Consider the following 19781-nt stretch of genomic DNA (forward strand, 5'->3'; position numbering starts at 1 on the left):
TTAAAAAGGTATGATAATCAGTGATAACATCAGTGTCAATACCTTCTGTGAAACATTGATCTTGAACTGCGTGATGGTAGCTTCCTCCGGCTGTGGCTTTCCCGGCCCCCACCAAGGACTGGGGTGGAGCACTGGGAGTGGAGGCTCATGGAACAGTCGCCTCACTGTTACAGCCACCCATCCTACAGCCACACCCAGCACCAGCATCCGTATCAACCCCATCTGCTGGCACATTATTTTCTTAAAGTTTGGCCATGTGGAGAGGATGGAGCGTGAGAGACTGACGAGGAGAGTGTATGTTAGTGAGGTGGAGGAGGAGAGAGGGAGGGGGAGGCCAAGGATGAGATGGAGGGATAGAGTGGAGAGGTATATGAGAGAGAGGAGTGTGAGCTGGGAGCAGGGCAGTGAAATGGCGGGGGACAGGGCGATGTGGAGGCGATTTGTTTGTGGCCACCCTGTATGGGATTGAGGCATCTGGCAATGGATGGATAGATAGTTGATTTCTTTAAGCTATGGAGTTTTACTATACTACATTCTCTGTAACGTCGTCTGAACTTCCCCTCTCTCTATTTTGAATAATGAGCTCTCGTGTTCCTGAACTCGATTCTCCTGAATTCTCTACACTCCGGCTTCGACTTTCCTGTCATTCTCTGACTAAATATATCTGTGCTGTTTACTTATCCCTTAATTCTACTGAGTATCAAAAATTCTTCGACTATCTTACTTCCACGATGGAACACATTCTATCCATTTCTCCTTTCTCTGAAATCTCCATTCTAGGAGATTTCAATGTTCACCACCACCTTTGGCTCTCCTCTCCTTTCACTGATCCACCTGGTGAACAAGCCTACATCTCTTCTATCCTTAATGACCTAGAGCAGCTTGTACAGCACCCTACCCATATCCAAGACCGCCTTGGAGAGAGCTCCAACATACTTGACCTCTTCCTTACAACTAATCCTTCTGCTTACACTGTTAATCTTTTCTCTCCATTGGGCTCCTCCAATCGCAACCTTATCACCTTAACCTGTCCTATCACTCCGGTACAGCCTGTGGACCCTCCAGGGAAACGTCGTTTGTGGCATTTTGGAGCCACGGATTGGGAGGCCCTCAGGGACTACTTCTTTGATTTTCCCTGGAATGATTATTGCTTCCATGGCCAGGAGCCATCTAAGTGTGCCTTGCTCATTACGGAGGTTATTCTCTAGAGCATGGAAGCATACATTCTTTTCTCATATCCATTGACTAACGCAAGAAAGCCTTGGCTTAATCACGCTTGTTCTAATGCTGTCCGCAACAAGCAAATGGTCTACAAAAGGTACCGGAGCCAACCCACCCCTGAATCACATCATCTTTACGTTTCTGCCCGGAATCATGCTAAGTCTGTTCTTCGCTCTGCTAAAAATAATTTCATCTGTACTAAATGCTCTCAACTCTCCAACTCGAATTCTTCCCGCTCCTACTGGCACCTTGCCAAAAACCTTTCTAACAACTTTACCTCATCATCCTTCCCTACTCTTTTCCTCTCTGATAGTTCGGTAGCTATTTCTTCTACAGATAAAGCAGATCTCTTCGCATAGGCTTTCTCCTCCAATTCCACCTTAGATGATTCAGGTGCTATTCCTCCATCACTTCCCCCCTCTGACTTCCTCATGGCTGACATTAAAATTTCTTCAGCTGATGTATTTTCTGCTATCACTGGCCTCAATACTAACAAGGCATATGGGCCTGATGGAGTCCCTCCTGTTGTTCTCAAGAACTGTGCTTCTGTGCTTACACCCTGCCTAGGCAAAATCTTTCGCCTTTGTCTGTCCACTTGTACCTTTCCTTCTTGCTGGAAGTTTGCTCTCATTCAGCCAGTCCCAAAGAAGGGTGACCATTCCCAAACCTCTAACTATCGTCCAATTGCTTTAACGTCCTGTATTTCAAAATTTTTCTAGTCAGTTCTCAATAGAAAAATTTAAGGCATCTTTTCTATCACAACCTTCTTTCTGATCGTCAATACGGGTTCCGTCAGGGACGCTCCACTGGCGATCTTCTCAGTTACCTTTCAGACTCCTGGTCATCCTCCTTTAGGGACTTTGGCGTAAGCTTTGCCATTGCACTTATCTCAAAGGCTTTCAATCGAGTCTGGCATAAATCTTTAATTTCCAAACTGCCCTCTTACGGTTTCTATCCTTCTATCTGTGCATTCATCGCTAGCTTCCTTTCTGGTCGTTCTATAGCTGCTGTTGTAGACGGCCATCGCTCTTCTCCTAGATCTATCAACAGTGGTATTCCTCAGGGCTCTGTCCTATCACCAACCCTCTTCCTTTTATTCATCAATGACCTTCCAAGCTGTACATCTAACCCTATCCACTCATACGATGATAACTCCACCCTTCATACTTCCATTCGGTTCCCGCAACGCCCATCTCAGCAGTTACATCAACAAACAAGGGATGAGGCTATGGCACACTTAATGTCTGACTTGGCTCCTATCTCTGACTGGGGTAAAAATAATCTGGTTGTTTTTACTCGTATTGCATCTAAGACTCAGTTCTTACACCTATCAACCCAACATAATCTTCCACAGGTATACCCACTAATGTTTAATAATATTCAGCTTAACCCTGCATCATCCTTGAACATGCTTGGGGTTTCATTTACTCGGGACTGATCTTGGAAAGATCATATTACACCTCTTGTAAAATCTGCTTCCAAGAGATTAGGTGTGCTAAGCCGACTCCGTTCTTTCTTTACCCCTGCACATTTTTTGACTCTATACACGGATTTTATCCGCCCCTGTGTAGAGTACAACACTCATGAGCGGGGAGGCTCCCCACATACAGCTCTTCTCAATAGGGTGGAGTCAAAGACTTTTCGTCTCATTAACTCTCCTCCTCTTACTGACTCCCTTCAACCTGTGTCTCTTCGCCTCACTGTTGCATCTTTATCTCTTTTCTCTCGCTACTTCAATGGTCACTGCTCTGAACTGTCTGCATGCATTCCTCCACCTCTACGAGGGGTGCGTAGCACCCGTCTAGCAGCAAACTCTCATCCCCTTTCTGTCCAACTCTCTAATGCAATAATTAACCGTTACTCCCAGTCCTTCATTTATGCAACAGGTCAACTCTGGAACTGTCTCCCTCTGTATTTCCTGCTGCCTATGATCTCCAGTCTTTCAAACGAAGTGTGTCCAGGCATCTCGTAATGATCGGATCTTGAATTTGGCTCTCTATTGTAATTTTGTGTTTCTCTTGGAGGGAACTCTTATTGCGGGCTCGTGGCCTTTGGTTCCTTCTTCCTCGCATTAAAAAAAATAAAAAAAACGAGAGTTTGAGTATGGTGCTAGTCCCAAAAATGTTATAGAAACAATATACATCCACAATATTGTTTTATTTTACCTATGATACAGGTGAAATAAACTGGAAAAGAACGATAACCTTTTTTAACTTGAGATGGGGAAGTGTTTTACGTTACTTGAAGCAACTGGTTTTTCAATAATACTGGTAGGTACTGAATAATGGTTTATACACATAGGCACAAAGACGCTGCAAAAAATAAATACATATATCCATCCATATATTCATATGCAGGAAAATGCAGGCCGGAAACACCAATCATAAACCTGTTTGTGCCAAGAGCTTTTCGTGGGCAAAGTAGGTGAAAGATCTGCAGGACTCACCTTTGGCTCAGGCTCGAGTATTTAACTGTGATGGGACGATAAGCGAGCCAGGTGCGTTGTCGTACGGAAGAGAATATATTTTAATAATTCTGAGTGTAAATTAGCTCAGGGGGAAAGAGGAGAAAAGTCTGGAAATATAAGAGTGAGAAAGTATTGGTCGAATGGAATCATTTGAGCAATAATGTGTATTGTAGTACCGATGAAATGCTTGTGAAGATGCTGTGAGTGAGTGTCATGAAGTAAGGTCAAGTATTAATGTGGCTTTAGAAGTAAGCAATCAGTGCTAAGTGATGATCAGAAGTGTACCAGTTGTAAGAGGAGTGCAGAGAAATGAGGATTTAGACAGGCATTAACCCTTTGACTCCCAGGACACCTCATAGCATAATCATTTATTTTTCCTATTAGTCGCAGTAAAATTCTATTAATTACCAGCAGGAGAGAAATGTTTACCCTAATACTTTTTTATAGGGCAGACTGCCAGGATTAGTATAAGTTGAACAAACTCTCCGGGAGTAATCGGAATAGTTGCAATTCCAGGCTCATCTGAATGTGAAACCCAGTGGATTGACGATTGAGGTGACCCTTCTCGTGCAATCTACCCTCTTTTGGGGGGATAGGAAGAGAACTGAGGAACACTGCATAAAAAAAAAAAAAAGTATCCGTAGACAATAGGTATGAAACACTAATTGACAGTGACTGAAGCATATTGAAATATTAAGCGGTGTTTCATTCATTACCGAAGCTGTCGCACCTATCCTGGCAGGTAATTTGGAGGAGCAGTGTACATTTGTATACCGAGGCAGAGAAGCCCCTCTCCAGCACCAGTTTTTCTGGTAGTTCGCCTGGAAAAAAAAAAATAACTTCACCAGCTACAGCGAATGGGTTGTGGGTTTGTAAGGGATATTTGCAGGATAGGGATTTGGTTCTGCAGTAGTGATTGGAAGGCCAATGTAGGGTACCTAGAGTAAATGAGAAAGCAGACATTTTTTTCAGACTTATGTTCTAAAAGACAGATTGTGACTAAATTTAAGTGATTGCGAAAGTCACGGTATATATGCGATGGATGAATAGGAGAGAAGGACAGAGGAAGTAGTCCATACAAGGAGGGTAGGAAGGTTGCAAGAGGATGGAAAAAAAGCAGAATGTAGGAAAGAAGTGGAGGAGGGATCGGGTAAATATGATTTGGAACAGATTGTGGAGGAGGAAGGTGTGTGCAAGATATTCACAGAAGAAATCTGTGCATCACGTTAGTTGGTGTGTGGGGTGAAGAGAAGACAAAAGGGAGTGCAAGAAACAGCATGTTGGAACGGACAGGTGAGACAAGCTGTGGCGCAAAAGAAGAAAGCATATAGTGTGTGGATGGGAAGTAGAGGACTGAAGGAAGTTCAGAGATGAAAGAGAGAGTTATATGTAGAGAGAAAGAGAGAGATAAAAGGATTAGTAAGAGAGAGTAAGAAGAAAACAGATGAGGAATTTGGAAGGAAACTGAGTGTAAAATGAAGAGAATGTAAAACATGCTCAGGAAGGAGGTAAATAGAGTTAGAGAGGGTGAGAAAGAAGTTAGGAGGGGAGTGAAAGACAAAAATGGTAGGTTGATAGTAGAGAATGAAGAAAATGTGAGAAGTTGAAGAGAACCCTTTAACGAATTGTTAATACAGAGAATGAAAGTAATCTGGGTATAAATGGCTGGGGAATGGTTAGGAGAAGGAGGGGGGTGAAAAGGAAGGAAGAGATCAGAAGGATGGAAGTAGTGGAAGCAGTGAAGAAAGTCTAAATGGAGAAAGCCCTAGAAATTTATGAAGTGTGTGGTAAAATGCTGAACCATGTGGGAGAGTGTGTAGTAGAAGGAATATTGAAGATGTGTAGATTGGCCTGGGAGGAAGGTAGAGTCCTGGAGGGTTGGAAGTCAGGTATAATTATTCATCTGTACAAAAGAAAAAAGGAAAAAAGTGTGTACTAATCATAAGAGCATTTGTCTTCTGAGTGTAACAGGAAAGTATATGGTCGGATGCTTATTGACAGAGGTAGGGAAATAAGAGAAGAATTATTTGGAGAAGAATTGGGAGCTTTTAGGAGGGAAAGAGGTTGTGCAGAGCAGCTATTCATCCTTAGGTCTTTAGTGGAAAAGTTTCTAGAGAAGGGAAGGAAGTTATATGTGGAATTCATGGATTTCGAGAGGGCATATGACAGAGTAGATAGACAAGGAATGTGGAAAATATTTAGAATATATAGAGTAAATGGGAGGCTGATGACTGATGTGAAGAGTATGTATGAGGGTGCTCAGGCTGCAGTGCGTGAGGATGGTGAAATGAGTGAATTATTTTATCTGAATGTTGGATTGAAACACGGATGTGTCATGTTTCCATGGTTGTTCAGTCTGTATATGGATGGGGTTGAAAAAGAGATACAAGGTAGGGCAGTGAATGTTGGAGCAGTCCTTATGAGAAAGGGCAGCTTTTGGAAACTTCCTTTTCTGTTGTTTGAAGATGATACTGTATTGTTAAGTGAAGACGAAGGTGAACCGCAAGGCTTGATGAATGAGTTCGGGGAAGATTGTAAGAAACGGAATCTAAAGTTGAATGTAGGGAAGAGTAAAGTTATGGTCTTCGAGAGAAATGAAGCCACTGTACTCACAGTGAAGGTGAATGGTGAGGAAATGGACAATGTTAGTGCATTTAATTACTTCAGTGCTGAATGTAGAGAGTGAGAGCAGTGCGAGTATAAGTGGTTGGGGAATGGCTGGGAGAAGAAGAGATGAGTGGAGGGAGGAAGAGATCAGTAGGGTGGAAGTAGTGGAAGCAGTGAAGAAGATCAAGATGGGAAAGGCCCCAGGAATTGATGGAGTGTGTGGTGAAATGCTTAGGTATGGGGGTGAGATTGTTGTGGAGTGGATATGGAAGTTGTGTAGATTGGCTTGGGAAGAAGGAAGGGTTCCAGAGAACTGGAAATCAGGTATAACTGTTCTTTTATACAAAGGAAAAGGCGAGAGAGAAGTATGTGGTAACCATAGGGGTATTTGCCTTCTTAGTGTGACTGGAAAAATATATGGTAGAATACTCATTGATAGGGTTAGGCATATGACAGAGGAGCTAGTTGGAGAAGAACAAGGGGGGTTTAGAAAGGGTAAAGGGTGTGTAGATCAGGTATTTGTTCCAAGATGTTTAGTGGAGAAGTATCTAGGCAAGGGAAAGAAAGTGTATGCTGCCATCATGGACTAGGAGAAAGCTTATGACAGAATAGATAGGCAAGGTATGTGGAAGGTATTAAGGATATACGAAGTGGAGGGGAAATTGTTGAGTGCTGTGAAGAGTATGTACGAAGGAGCTAGGGCTACGGTGCGAGTGGATGGTGAGCTAAGTGAGTTCTTTGATCTCAGTGTGGGCCTGAAACAGGGTTGTGTGATGTCTCCATGGCTATTTAATATATACATAGATGGGGTTGTAAAGGAGGTGCAGGGTTGGGTAGTGGATGTGGGGGTGGCTCTAATGAATGAGGGTGAGATTTGGACGATTCCGGTGTTGCTGTTTGCTGATGATACAGTATTGTCGAGTGAAAATGAATGGGAGTTGAAAGGTTTGGTGAATGAATTTGGGACAGTGTGTAGGAAGAAGAATCTGAAAGTTAATGTAAACATGAGTAAAGCAATGGTGTTTGAGAGGAATGAAGTCACAGAATGTACAGTGAGGTTGGATGGTGAGGATATGGAGAATGTGAGTGCATTCAAATACTTGGGTAGTGTGATGAGTAAGGATGGAAAGTTGGGGGATGAAGTGCGTGAAAGGGTACAGCAGGGAAAGGAAGGTTCTTGGTTCACTGAAAGCAGTGATGAGAAATAGAGAGGTGAATATGGAAGTTATGAAGTCACTGCATGATATATTATGATCCCTACCCTGACGTATGGAAGCGAGGCGTGGACCTTGCGAGAGGAGAACAAGTCAAGAGTGAGGGCAGTGGAAATGAGTAACTTGGGAGGAGTATGTGGAGTGACATGGAGGGACAGGTTGACGAATGAAGAAGTGAAGGAACGTTGTGGGGTGGATGTGGATGAGGCTGAGAAGATAAAGAGAAATACACTGAGGTGGTTTGGACATGTGGAGAGAATGGAGAATGAAAGACTGTCTAAGAGGGTGTATGTGGGTGAGGTGGAGGGAAGTAGAGGGAGGGGAAGACCGAGGATGAGGTGAAGGGATGGAGTTGAGAGGTATATGAGGGAGGGGGGAGTGAGTTGGGGGAAGGGTAGTCAAATGGTGGGTGACAGAGCGAATTGGAGGCGTTTTGTCTGCGGCCACCTTTTGCGGGATTAGATAGAAAGATAATAGTATGATGAGTCAGGATGAAAGTTTGGAGGATGAAGTGCTGGATAGGGTATATATAACACGGAAGAAAGGATTCTGGTTCTTTGAAAGCAGTGATAACAAACAGGAAAGTGAGCATGGAAGTAAAAAAATTGCTGCATGATAGTACCGTGATACTATCTCTGATGTTTGGAAGCGAAGCTTGGACCTTGTTGGATGGACACAAGTCAAGAGTGAGTGGAGTAGAAATGAGTTATCTGGGAGAAGCTTGTGAAGTTACACGATGAGACAGACTGAAAAAATGAGAAAGTGAAGGAGCGTTGTGGTGTGGATGTGATGTGACAATAAGCGTTAGGAGCAATACACTGAGGTGGTTTGGCCATGTCGAGAGGATGGAGAGAGAGAGACTAACAAGGAGAGTGTATATGAGTGACGGGAAGGTGGCGAAGGGGAGGGGGAGGCTGAGTATGAGATGCAGGGATGGAGTTTAGAGGTATATGAGAGGTGTGTGTGTGTGTTCTGAGGAAAGGGCAGCGAAATGGCGGGGTTAGGGCGACAAGGAGGCGATTTGCTTGTGGCCACCCCTTACTGGACTAAGGCGTCTGACAATAGATCGATAGGTTAAAAACAATCCATAAGTACAGTACCATATCGAAGGCTGAGTGGGTTCGGTGCACGACTGGTACTGATGAATTGTGTGTGTGTGTGTGTGTGTGTGTGTGTGTGTGTGTGTGTGTGTGTGTGTGAGTGAGTGATATTCTTTTTTTAAGGAAAGAGCTAGTTGATGTAAGTACGGCTATAGAAAAGGAAAATATGTATAATTTTTTGGAGGGAGAAAAAGTTGACAACCTGAATTTTCGAGCAAGGGAAGATTATGGATTAATGTATATACCAAAAGAGAAAAAGAGGAATGGCTTAAGGTGAGAGGTACTGGAGTGTAGGGTGTTCAAGGATGGTGTGCATAAGAACGTCAAGGAAACTTTAGGAGTTAGTTTTGGAGCCTGGGTTGGGGCAAGAAAGGTGTTAGAAGCCTGCTTAGAATATGAGGACATCGTATGAGCAGGCAAGGAATATACGAGAGTGCAAATAGTACAGGAAAAGCCGCACAAAGTAAACAAACAATATATTGATTTGAAAAACATAAGTGAAACCGACTGCGCAGTGAAAAAGCTTACGAATGGGATATGACAAAAAAAGCAGCGTGGACGGAAAAGTTTTAGATTCCCGTTCACATGAAGAATGAAGTGTGTATTATGAAAAGCTTTTATATGCAAAAAGTGACTCAGTGACGGCGGTGGAAAACTAGGTTTGTGTAATTGGGAAGGAGGTAACTGGGTGCCTTTTGAAGTATAGTATTTAAACAGTACGCAGATACTTATATTATCCTCTAACGTAGTTAATTTCAACCTGATTTTTATCTTCAAATAATTATTTGAGAGTCTAACCTCGAACTGCTACCTTAATTGTAACCAAGTTATTAACCCTCCCACCCTCTGGTTATTCTTACGTGGGTAATAACCCCCATCCAACCATCATCATCATTATCAACACCACCACCATTTTAGACGATGGGATAAGGTGGGATCCAGAAAGAAGGAAAGGAAAAATACATTATTGGGAGAACTATGAAAAGCACACCATTGAAATGGGACTGAACGCTATATATATATATATATATATATATATATATATATATATATATATATATATATATTTATATAAGAGAGACTATCAAAACTGTCACTGCCAGGAATCACTGAATACTTACAAACCTTACCTTGCGCCTGTCTTTCATCCTTTACTGGGCCAAAACCAGTAAATTGACCAGTCCTATTGCAACGGTCTCTGATTACCTCATCACGTTCTTCCCCTTTATTTCCGAATATGAAGCCTCTATTTTTTTTTTTTTTTTTTTTTTTTAATAAAATGGATCAGTATTGACAAGAACTCACAGTTTTATTAACGTTTATGGAGATGTCCAGCTTACGCCCGTGGCATCATGACACTTTCAGTAGCTTCGAATCCATGCACGCAGTTGAAGTCCGACACTCCAGCTGCTGCTTTTAAAGGCTTCAACCGCATGATGTATTTTGCATATTATTCTTACTACATTATCATTCATAACTCGAATGAATTCGTCTGGAATTAATAAGAATATACTAATACTCATCGTTGTGAAAAACTGAACTACCAGGGCTGTATCGTGCCTTCTGCGTTGTAGTGGCCGTAATCTTTATGACGGACACTGTGAGGTGAAGCATCTTTTTGAGAAAATCATCCTCTTTATCTACAGATAAGATAAAGCCTCACGTGATATCGGGCACTGTGTGTGTGCTGTAGTTCGTGCATCTTAATTTGGACATTTTTGTCATCTTGTAGGTTAACTCCCCCAGATGTGTGCCAAATTATGACAATAATGATGTTCTACAGCCATACTATAGAACTTGCGTGGATTGCAACGCCTTCTAGGGTCGGTTTCTTGCTACAGCTGAGCATCAAGATAAAGGGATGACAATTCAGAACCAAGCTGGAGGATAGGGTACAACACAGCATACGCAGGAATGTGTGTGAGCATTTGCCAAAGGACAGCTATATATTTACCACTGGTAAGTCAAGGAATGCCAATGCATAAGTTCATGACAATACTTTTAGTCGTTAGCCTATATATCTACACCAGTCAGAATAATTGGCCGAACGCTGAGATTTACATACTTAGATCTGTACTATTTGCAACTGCAAGGTTTGAATGAGCTGCTTGCAAACAATGAGTGGCACCCCAACACCTCAAGGTCACTGGGGCAACTGAGGACGTCTAGTAGCCTGAGTCATCATATCTATCTTAGCAAAATACTGAACTTATCTAAATATTACTAGAACGTCTCTACTAATAAAGACTCCAGAACAATGCAAGACAAGGTGTTAAAATATCTGGACTATAACTGACTGTGAAAAAATCTCTGGAATACTCCTACAGATCTTGCAGCTTAATGATATAGATCAGTGAGGCACAATTCATATCATTGCTCTCTATCTGTTTCTAGGCAGATGCCTTAATCCGGGAACGGGTAGCCACGAACAAATCACCCCCACGTCATCCCTTTCTCCGGCACCAGGTTGCCTTCCCTCCAACTCCCACACACTCGTTCGTTCATACATCTCTTCAGTCCATCCCTCCATCTTTTTATCTGCCTCACTCGCCCTCTATCCTTCTACCTAAATCACATACACTTTCCTAGTTAATTTATTGTTCTCCAATTTCTCTGCATGGCCGAACCGTCTCAGAACACAACTAACTCTATCCAGCACAACCGCATCAACATCATAAAGCTTCTTAACTTCCTGGTTTTTCTTTCCGCCTTTCTGCGTAGCTCTATATTCTCCTTTCAAACTACTCATTTCTACTCCTCTCACTATTGCTTTGTGTCTTTCCATTAGAAGTTAACACATCGCTCCCATACGTTTGAATAGGATCACAATACCGTTTGCAGCGATTTGTTTAATTCTACATTCTCTTTCCTACTCAGTAGCCTATCACACCTCTTTGTGATCCTACAATCATTCTTCCCAGATGTACTCTTTTATGCACATATTACATATAAGATTAATGAAAATGAAACTGGTTGCTTTTTAAGGGCAACAGATTACCACACAAACAGCGTGCCCACATAAACTATTAGTACCATTTACTTAACAACCTTCTCCAGTAATAGGATCATATCACTCCTGCTTCTTCCTACAAGAACCAACCCAAACCTAATGATACATGAATCCACTTTATTAGTGTAGCCTATTACGCATTTTTATGTGCATTCTCGTCTACGGTTTCGTCCATATGCAGTTCATCAGTAACGCTGGAGAATATTACTTCGTCTACTTCACATATACAGTATACTAATCTGTCCTCTTGATCGACTTGAAACCGCCAACTTTCCTCATTGAAAATTTAGCTGTAGCAAAGGATAAACGCTCAAAAATGGTAGTAGTAGGTGGGTAGTGCAATGGAAACGATGTAGGACCGTAGTTGTCATATTCTGCCACTGAACTGAGGACAATAAGCAGCAAAATGTAAGGGAACCATTGACTTTATTATTACCTTAACAACTGGTTGAAAGTAATATGGCCACATTTCTGAAACTGTTCATTTACTTTATGCTTATATAAGTCAACAACGGCATCAACACTTACTGTACAACAAGCAACACAGCATACCTCATGTACAGTGTGAGCGAACGTGTGTGCTGCGACAGTGCCAACCACTCTTTGTATCTGCTCTGGGTGCCACTCGGTCCGCATCCCCTACCCCAACACCGCCCTGTCCTGCCCGCATCCCTCTACTGTCCGGCCACCACTACCCCTTCCACCAGACTTAGTGACAGAATATAGTATTAATAAAGGTGGACCATCAGTTACCAGGATCTGGTATGTCAATTGTTACACACTTGATACAGTGATTAGAGAATGAAATTCTGCTAGATTGGGTTGTGAGTACATACTTTTGTCGGTAAACGTGGGTAGTAAAGTAGGAAAATAATCACTTAAAATTATATATATAACAGTATGACAGTGAGCCAATAAAACACCGGTACAAGGTCACGAAGGGAAAAAAAAAAACAGTTACTACGCATAATACCATTGTACAGCATGTTTGGTTAATCAGTACACAATATTATCATCAAACTTTTCGGCTGCACTGATGCTGCACCATAATGGCACGTGTTGGAGAGAGAGAGAGAGAGAGAAAAAAAAAAGTTACGACTGGATTATACCGGTATGTCGATTTTCCTTTACGGTCTTGTTCTTGTGTGTGTGTGTGTGTGTGTGTGTGTGTGTGTGTGTGTGTGTGTTGATGTATCGCCATTCCTGTGCCTTTATACACTTAAAGAAAAAAAATTATAGTTATCGGAGTTTTTAAAGCATCTGTGTAAGAAAGTTCAGAAGATTTTTGTAATTTTCCAACTCAAGAGCGTCGCAGTAGTGAAGAGAATAATGTAGGTTCTGACTAACTCTCCGTTTCGAAAAGTCTTCGCTGGAGAAAATAACAAGAAGAAACAACATCCACGCCTCGCACTCGGATTGTGATTGAAATTTTGACACAGCTCTGTAACCTTGACTTTTGATAAACTGTTCTCGTTCCTAAAATACGTCATCCCTACCGGACAGTAAACACCTTACCTAAGTTAGTTCAAATTGCGTAAAAAATCTTCTGGTTGACCATGCCCTTTGACCTTGTTTTATTGTTATCTGCACTGAATAATTTAATCATTGGATACCCAATATCCTTCCACCAAGTTCAATCCAAACTGAAAACTTTTTGAGTTAAAGGGCCAAAAGTCTGAAACCATCCTGTGACCTTGAATTTTGACTGATCTCAGAACTCAAAACAACACTCTTTGCTTGCCATTTACCTCTCTACCATGTTTAGTCAATATCGAATCGAAACTGTTACACCTGACTATTACCTAACTATTACCTCTGATCTGTTTCGGGGAGTATCTACTGTGCTGCCGACCCAGTAAAGATTACAACCCTTCTGTAGAAAAAAAAAAAAAAAAACAGTTTTGCCATTTTATAGTTTTGAGGCCTAAGAAAGAAGAATATAGAGAAATCGAGATTTTCGCTAATTGTGTATTAACGTGTTTGTTTTATGTTTTGGGTGATAAGGAAATGTTTTAGATATAGACAAGCATGAGGATTTTGACTGAATACTTAAAAAAAATGTAATACATCTGTATTTGGGGGTCAGAAACGTTATGTGAAGACTTATGGTCATGTCAGCATTTACTCTATACAGAGATTCTACAGACACTCTGCATAAATATAAAAACATACTTATCTGTTTTCATAGGCTATTATCAATGAAGCGCTTGCTTGTTTAAGTACTAATTTAGACAAGGTTGTGGGAAGACGTGTATTTGCAATTACTTTTCTACGAAGGGTTACGAAAGGAAGGCAGGCTTAATGTTCGGACCGACAGTGCTCGGCTCAGCTGCTAAATGATGCAGTGCAAGTCATGGTTACCAGAGAGATGCAAGTGAAGGTCACCCGTGCCAATGTACCTCACGACTGGCCTTAGCAACGAGGGGTTTCACTCTGTTTCTTATCGTTTATCAGGGTTTAACGGTGGGGGCAATTTTTTAGTATGCTAAAAAATATTATTTGAATAACACATTTTACACACACACACACACACACACGCACACACACACACGCACACACACACACACACACACACACACACACACACACACACACACACACACACACACACACACACACACACACACACACACACACACACACACACACACACACGCACGCGCGCGGGGTTAGGTACGAGTAGAATGAGTATAGTAATGTACAAAACAGTAATACTAAGGACATAGGCAACAATTACACAGAACAGTTGTAAGCGGGTAAATAATGTTAGTGTACGTCAGCATATATAAACAGTACAATAGCAGTACATTATTAATATTCTGTGTGTGTGTGTGTGTGTGTGTGTGTGTGTGTGTGTGTGAAGAAAAAACTGTCATCATCATTATTACTATTTACATAAAGGAAAACCGGATGGGTTAAGTGTTCCAAATGTACAGGATCTGAAGGGTGAGTTTAATACAGAGGACTGTGTGTGGTAATAAGGAGACAAAAACAAAAATCAGACATTGTGAGGGTCAGGTTTCGGTCTAGGACATGTAGGACCTTTGCTTCCTTTCTGAAACCGTTTCCTTCACTGCCAACTTTAAAGGGGTGCAATTCCAGCTACAGTACATGCATACAATTCTTTTTATACGACATAGAATTTAATTTACGAAAACGTTTTAATATCTCTTTGAAATTGAATCATTTGAGTATAATCAATGTTATGATGCTAATAATTCATTTATAAATATCGACAGAACTATAAGATTTAAATTTCTAGTTAACTTTGGCTCATGTGAACATTCTTAATTATCACCACGTTCATGAATTTTCCAAAACAAGCAAACAAATACTTAATGAGCCTTGCAGTAAATGGGAATCTACCTTACAGCACCATGCTCTTAGTCTAATCTTATAAGATCATCCAGGAATGAAAGGTTTACATTGTTACTGGAGTGCTGCTGGCCACTCCCACCCGTCACATTGTCTTCCTGGGGAACTACTCTACTAAGTTTTCCACTACACGAAAAGTTTTATTCTTTCTGCTCTACAGTCACTGGCATATTTTTCAGACACTGCTTGCTTTTTATTAAATATTTTGACGTACACACACACACACACGCATATATATATATATATATATATATATATATATATATATATATATATATATATATATATATATATATATATATATATATATTGTGACGGAACAGAGAAAGATAATGTACACTTTAAGTGAGAATACTAAAAATCACTACTGTCCCGTAAAGTTCCAGGTTCAAAACAAAAGAGTTAGGTAAAATTACAAGTTAAAGTTTAATGCTCAAACTAACAACAAAACATTCAGGACTCATAAGGATAATGTAATGGCAAAAACAGGTTAAATATATGGTTAACTGCAATAGCCTCTATTAACACGAAATTAGCAAGAGTAAATATATCTAAGTCAGCCCTGATAAAATGAAAATACACTGGGCAATGCTCAGTTAATGCAAGATAAATTATTACAGATACAAACTATAATTAATGATGACTGACAAAGAACCCTTAAACAAATCGCAAAAACCTCACTAGGCCCAAGAATCAACCTCATGCTACACAGTGCAAGAAAAAATGCAACAACACTTATACTCAAATTACACAGCTGCTAGATGGTTGGAGACTTCCTGAGCACTCAATAATAACTGTACAGGGAAGGACAGAGATGTGAACAAAATGAGGAGCAGATCTAAGTGGCAATGATGCAGAGACTGAGCTTATTATATAGGGGCCGGAAGAGCTTGATACAACTTGTAAGAAGGACGCGCAAATGAAGCCATGGGGACAAAGAGTTGACAATCCTGCTCTGAACTCCAGAAATGACGACTTACTCTACTATAACGGTAGAAGGGGGGGACTGAGGCAGAACACGCTCGTGATCAAACATGCAGCATACTGTGCGTTAGAATTACACAAAGGATGATGAAATCATAGGCTATGTAACACCTCCCCACAAAGAAAAAAGAAGTTTACAAAGGAAATTTCTTATTACTCTAAAACAATCTGTATATGGCATTACAGAACATGCAAAAGTCTTTCCTAGTGTTCCAAAACATGAGATCTCCCTAGCACGTTCAGTCATAGGTACTTGCCAGTATCCCTTTAACAAATCAAACTTACTTATGTACCTAGCCTTTCCGATCTTGTCTATGCAATCTTCCACACGAGGGAGAGGGTAAGTGTCTGTTTTAGTTATCTGATTAACACATCTGTAGTCAATGCAAAGCCGCTGTGACCCACCTGGCTTTGGGACTAGAGTGACAGGAGAACTCCACTCGCTCTGACAGGGCTCAATCATCTTGTGGTCCAACAGGTAGCCAACCTCCTTCTGGATGAGAGGAACTTTCACTGGGTTCACACGGTAAGGAGGCAATTTAATTGGCTTTGCGTCTCCAACATCGACATCATGCATCAACACAGTGGTTCTTCCTGGAGTGGCACGGAACACTTGCAGGTACTCCTGCAGTAATGCCGAAAACTCCTGCCTTTCCTTGGGAGGTAGATGAGAAAGCTTAGTCTGGAGATCATTCATGATATCAGGATTCTTCCCCAAACTATCACTCAGGCTCATACTGCATGGGAGAGCTTCACTTGCAGACTCGGGTGGAACAGCTACAGTGCAGACTGGATTATTTTCGTCCCGCCTGTGATATAACTTTAGCATGTTGATGTGACATAGTTGCTTGTTCTTTCTACGATCTGGTGTGGCGATGACATAGTTGACATCACTGAGTTTCTTCTCCACGAAATAAGGACCACTAAACTTGGCTTGAAGAGGTTGCCCATGAACTGGTAGCAGAATCAAAACCTGATCTCCTGGCTGAAAGTGGCGTAACCTGGACTTCTTATCATACCAAGTCTTCATCTTCTCCTGAGCAGCTCCTAAATTCTCTCTCGCCAGCTGTAAAGCAGTGGACAGCCGTTCTTTGAACTTCATCACATACTCCAGCAGGTTGAGATCATCTTCCTCCGACAGCCAGCATTCCTTGAGTAACTTAAGGGGTCCTCTTACTTCATGGCCAAACAGTAGTTCAAAAGGTGAGAAGCCCAGTGATTCATTTGGAGATTCTCTTGCAGCAAACACAACGAATGGAAGACCTTTATCCCAGTCTTTCTGATGTTCCAAACAGTATTTCTTGAGCATCGATTTGAGTGTTTGATGATATCTCTCCAACGCTCCTTGGGTCTGGGGACGGTAAGCTGAAGACGTGATCTGGGTGATGCCCAACTCTTTCAGAGACTGCTTGAAAACATTTGACATGAAATTACTTCCCCGGTCTGACTGTACCTCCTTGGGCAGACCAAACTTTGTGAAGAACCCTAGCATTTCCTTAACCACGTTCTTTGCTGAGATTTTTCTAAGTGGAATGGCTTCAGGATAACGAGTAGCCATATCAATCAGGGTCAACACATAAGAAAATCCTGAAGAAGTCTTAGGAAGAGGGCCCACAATATCCACCAACACACGGGTGAAAGGCGCCTCAAAAGGAGGAATGGGAACTAGAGGTGCAACCTTTTCGGTCTGATTACACTTCCCCACAACTTGACAGGTGTGACAAGACTTACAATACCAGGAAACATCCCTGAAGATACCTGGCCAGTAGAAGTGTTTCAAAATGCGTGCCACAGTCTTCCTCACTCCAAGGTGTCCTGCCAAACTGGAATCATGAGCCACTCTAATGATATCCTGCCTACAAACACGAGGGATGACAACTTGATGTACAACCTCCCATTCACAGTCGGCTGATATTGTTGGGGGTCTCCACTTCCTCATAAGTACTCCTGATTTTATATAATAACAAGTAGAAGCACCGGCTGACTCTTCTTCACTGTAAGCAGAGTTAGCTAGACCTTTCAGCTCAGGGTCAGCAACCTGCAACTCAACCAACTCTTGACGAGACAAATTATCAACACTACGGGGTACTGCCTCATCTGGTGAGTGGTCCAAATTAGCAAGAAAAGTGTCAGCTAGGATAACATCATCATCATCATTATCCTCTAAAACACCAGTAACTTTAGACTTAGCCCTAGTGACAGCACATGCAGGGAACACATCAGGGACACTACAATCCTGGGACGCAGCCACTGGCTCACTAGACAACTGAGGAGCTGGACACACTTGACTTCCACCAATATCATTTCCAAGTAAGAAAATTACACCTGACATTGGGAGTGTCTCAACCAACCCAACCATAACGGAACCATTAACAAAACCAGACTCTAAAATCACCCTGCACAGAGGGACAGAGAAGTAATTATTCCCTACGCCTTGTAAGATTACACTTTCATCAGAGGAATTAACATTAGAGCCTAGAACACTGGTCAGCATAAGGGATTGGCAAGCACCTGTATCACGATATATTTGAACTGATTTCCTGTCATTACTGTCCAGAGGACTGACAAAACCATCAGACAGGAAATTAGCACATGAACTCTTGAGAGTGTCACCCACGTTACTGCTCAAAAGAGGAGCTCCATCATGAGAATTTAATTTACCCCTCAAAGCAGGTTCAGTTAACTCAGTTAAAGCATTCTGGGAACTCTCAAGAGTGGACACTAGACCAATTGACTGAATATTTAAAGACTCCTTTTTGTTCACATCACGCTGTCTCCTGAAACATCTCTCCGTAGTATGACCAAGCTTACTACAATAAGTACATTTACTTTTCTGAAGTCTAGAGGTGAAGCTGGTATTTACTTCATGAGAAACATCATCTTTGTTCTCTTTCCTGTTACCTGTACTCTGAGTAGAGGTAACGTACTTACTCTCAGCTTTCCCTTTTTCTTTAGAATATCTCTTGTGAGTGAGAACATATTCATCAGCTAAAACTGTAGCATCATACAAATTATCTATTCTTCTCTCATCAAGATATAGGCTTACATCTTTACTAATGCACCGTTTGAAGTCCTCCAGCAAAATCATCTACTTAAATTTACCAAAATCAGAATCCACATTCTTAGAATTTAACCACTGCTCTAACAGATCTTCTTTGATTTTTGTATACTCAACATGGGATTGCTTATCTTGCTTGTAAGTTGTCCTAAATTTTTCTCTATAAGCTTCAGGAACAAGCTCATATGCCTTAAGAATCAAGCTCTTAACTACATCATAATTATCAGATTGATCCTGAGGCAAAGATGCATAAGTTACTTGAGCTTTACCGGTGAGAACAGTTTGAAGGAGTACTGGCCAATACTCCTTGGGCCAATTAAAACCTGTAGCTACCTCTCAAACAACTGAAAATACTTTGTTAAATCAGATTCATTAAAAGGAGGGACAAGTTTAACATTTTTAACCACATCAAAATCATCAGAGCTAGATGATCCAGTTCCACCTTGTTTCATGCGACACTCATGGTCTGCCTGAATCCTAGCAATTTCAACTTGTGCCTCAGCCTCCTTAGAACGGGCCTGAAATTCAGCCTCCTTAGCACTTGCTTGAAATTCAGCCTCCTGAATACGAGCCTGAGACTCCGTCTCTTTAGCCTGAGACTCCGCCTCCTTAGCCTGAGACTCAGCCTCCTTAGCACGTGCTTGAAATTCAGCCTCCTTAACACGAGCCTCCTGCAGGGCTAGCTGTAACTTAGCTAATTCAATCTGCGTTTGCTCATTTGGAGGAGTTACATTAAACAAGCTTT

The 19781-nt window shown here is 41.5% G+C and overlaps 1 protein-coding gene across 1 annotated transcript in view; it reads right to left on the reverse strand.

The window, feature by feature from the left end:
• LOC145413179 (juvenile hormone epoxide hydrolase 1-like) overlaps positions 1-222 on the reverse strand; it is a 77449-nt gene extending 77227 nt beyond the window's left edge. Inside the window, exon 1 of the mRNA XM_080282905.1 lies at positions 43-222. Coding sequence (XP_080139031.1) covers positions 43-222 — 180 coding nt within the window. The remainder of the gene's footprint in view (positions 1-42) is intronic.
• Between the last annotated feature and the right edge of the window lie 19559 nt (positions 223-19781).

Source organism: Coenobita brevimanus, chromosome 95 (assembly GCF_032717465.1).
Source record: "Coenobita brevimanus isolate Jiangsu-jjx chromosome 95, ASM3271746v2, whole genome shotgun sequence".
In the NCBI taxonomy this organism is placed as follows: domain Eukaryota; kingdom Metazoa; phylum Arthropoda; class Malacostraca; order Decapoda; family Coenobitidae; genus Coenobita; species Coenobita brevimanus.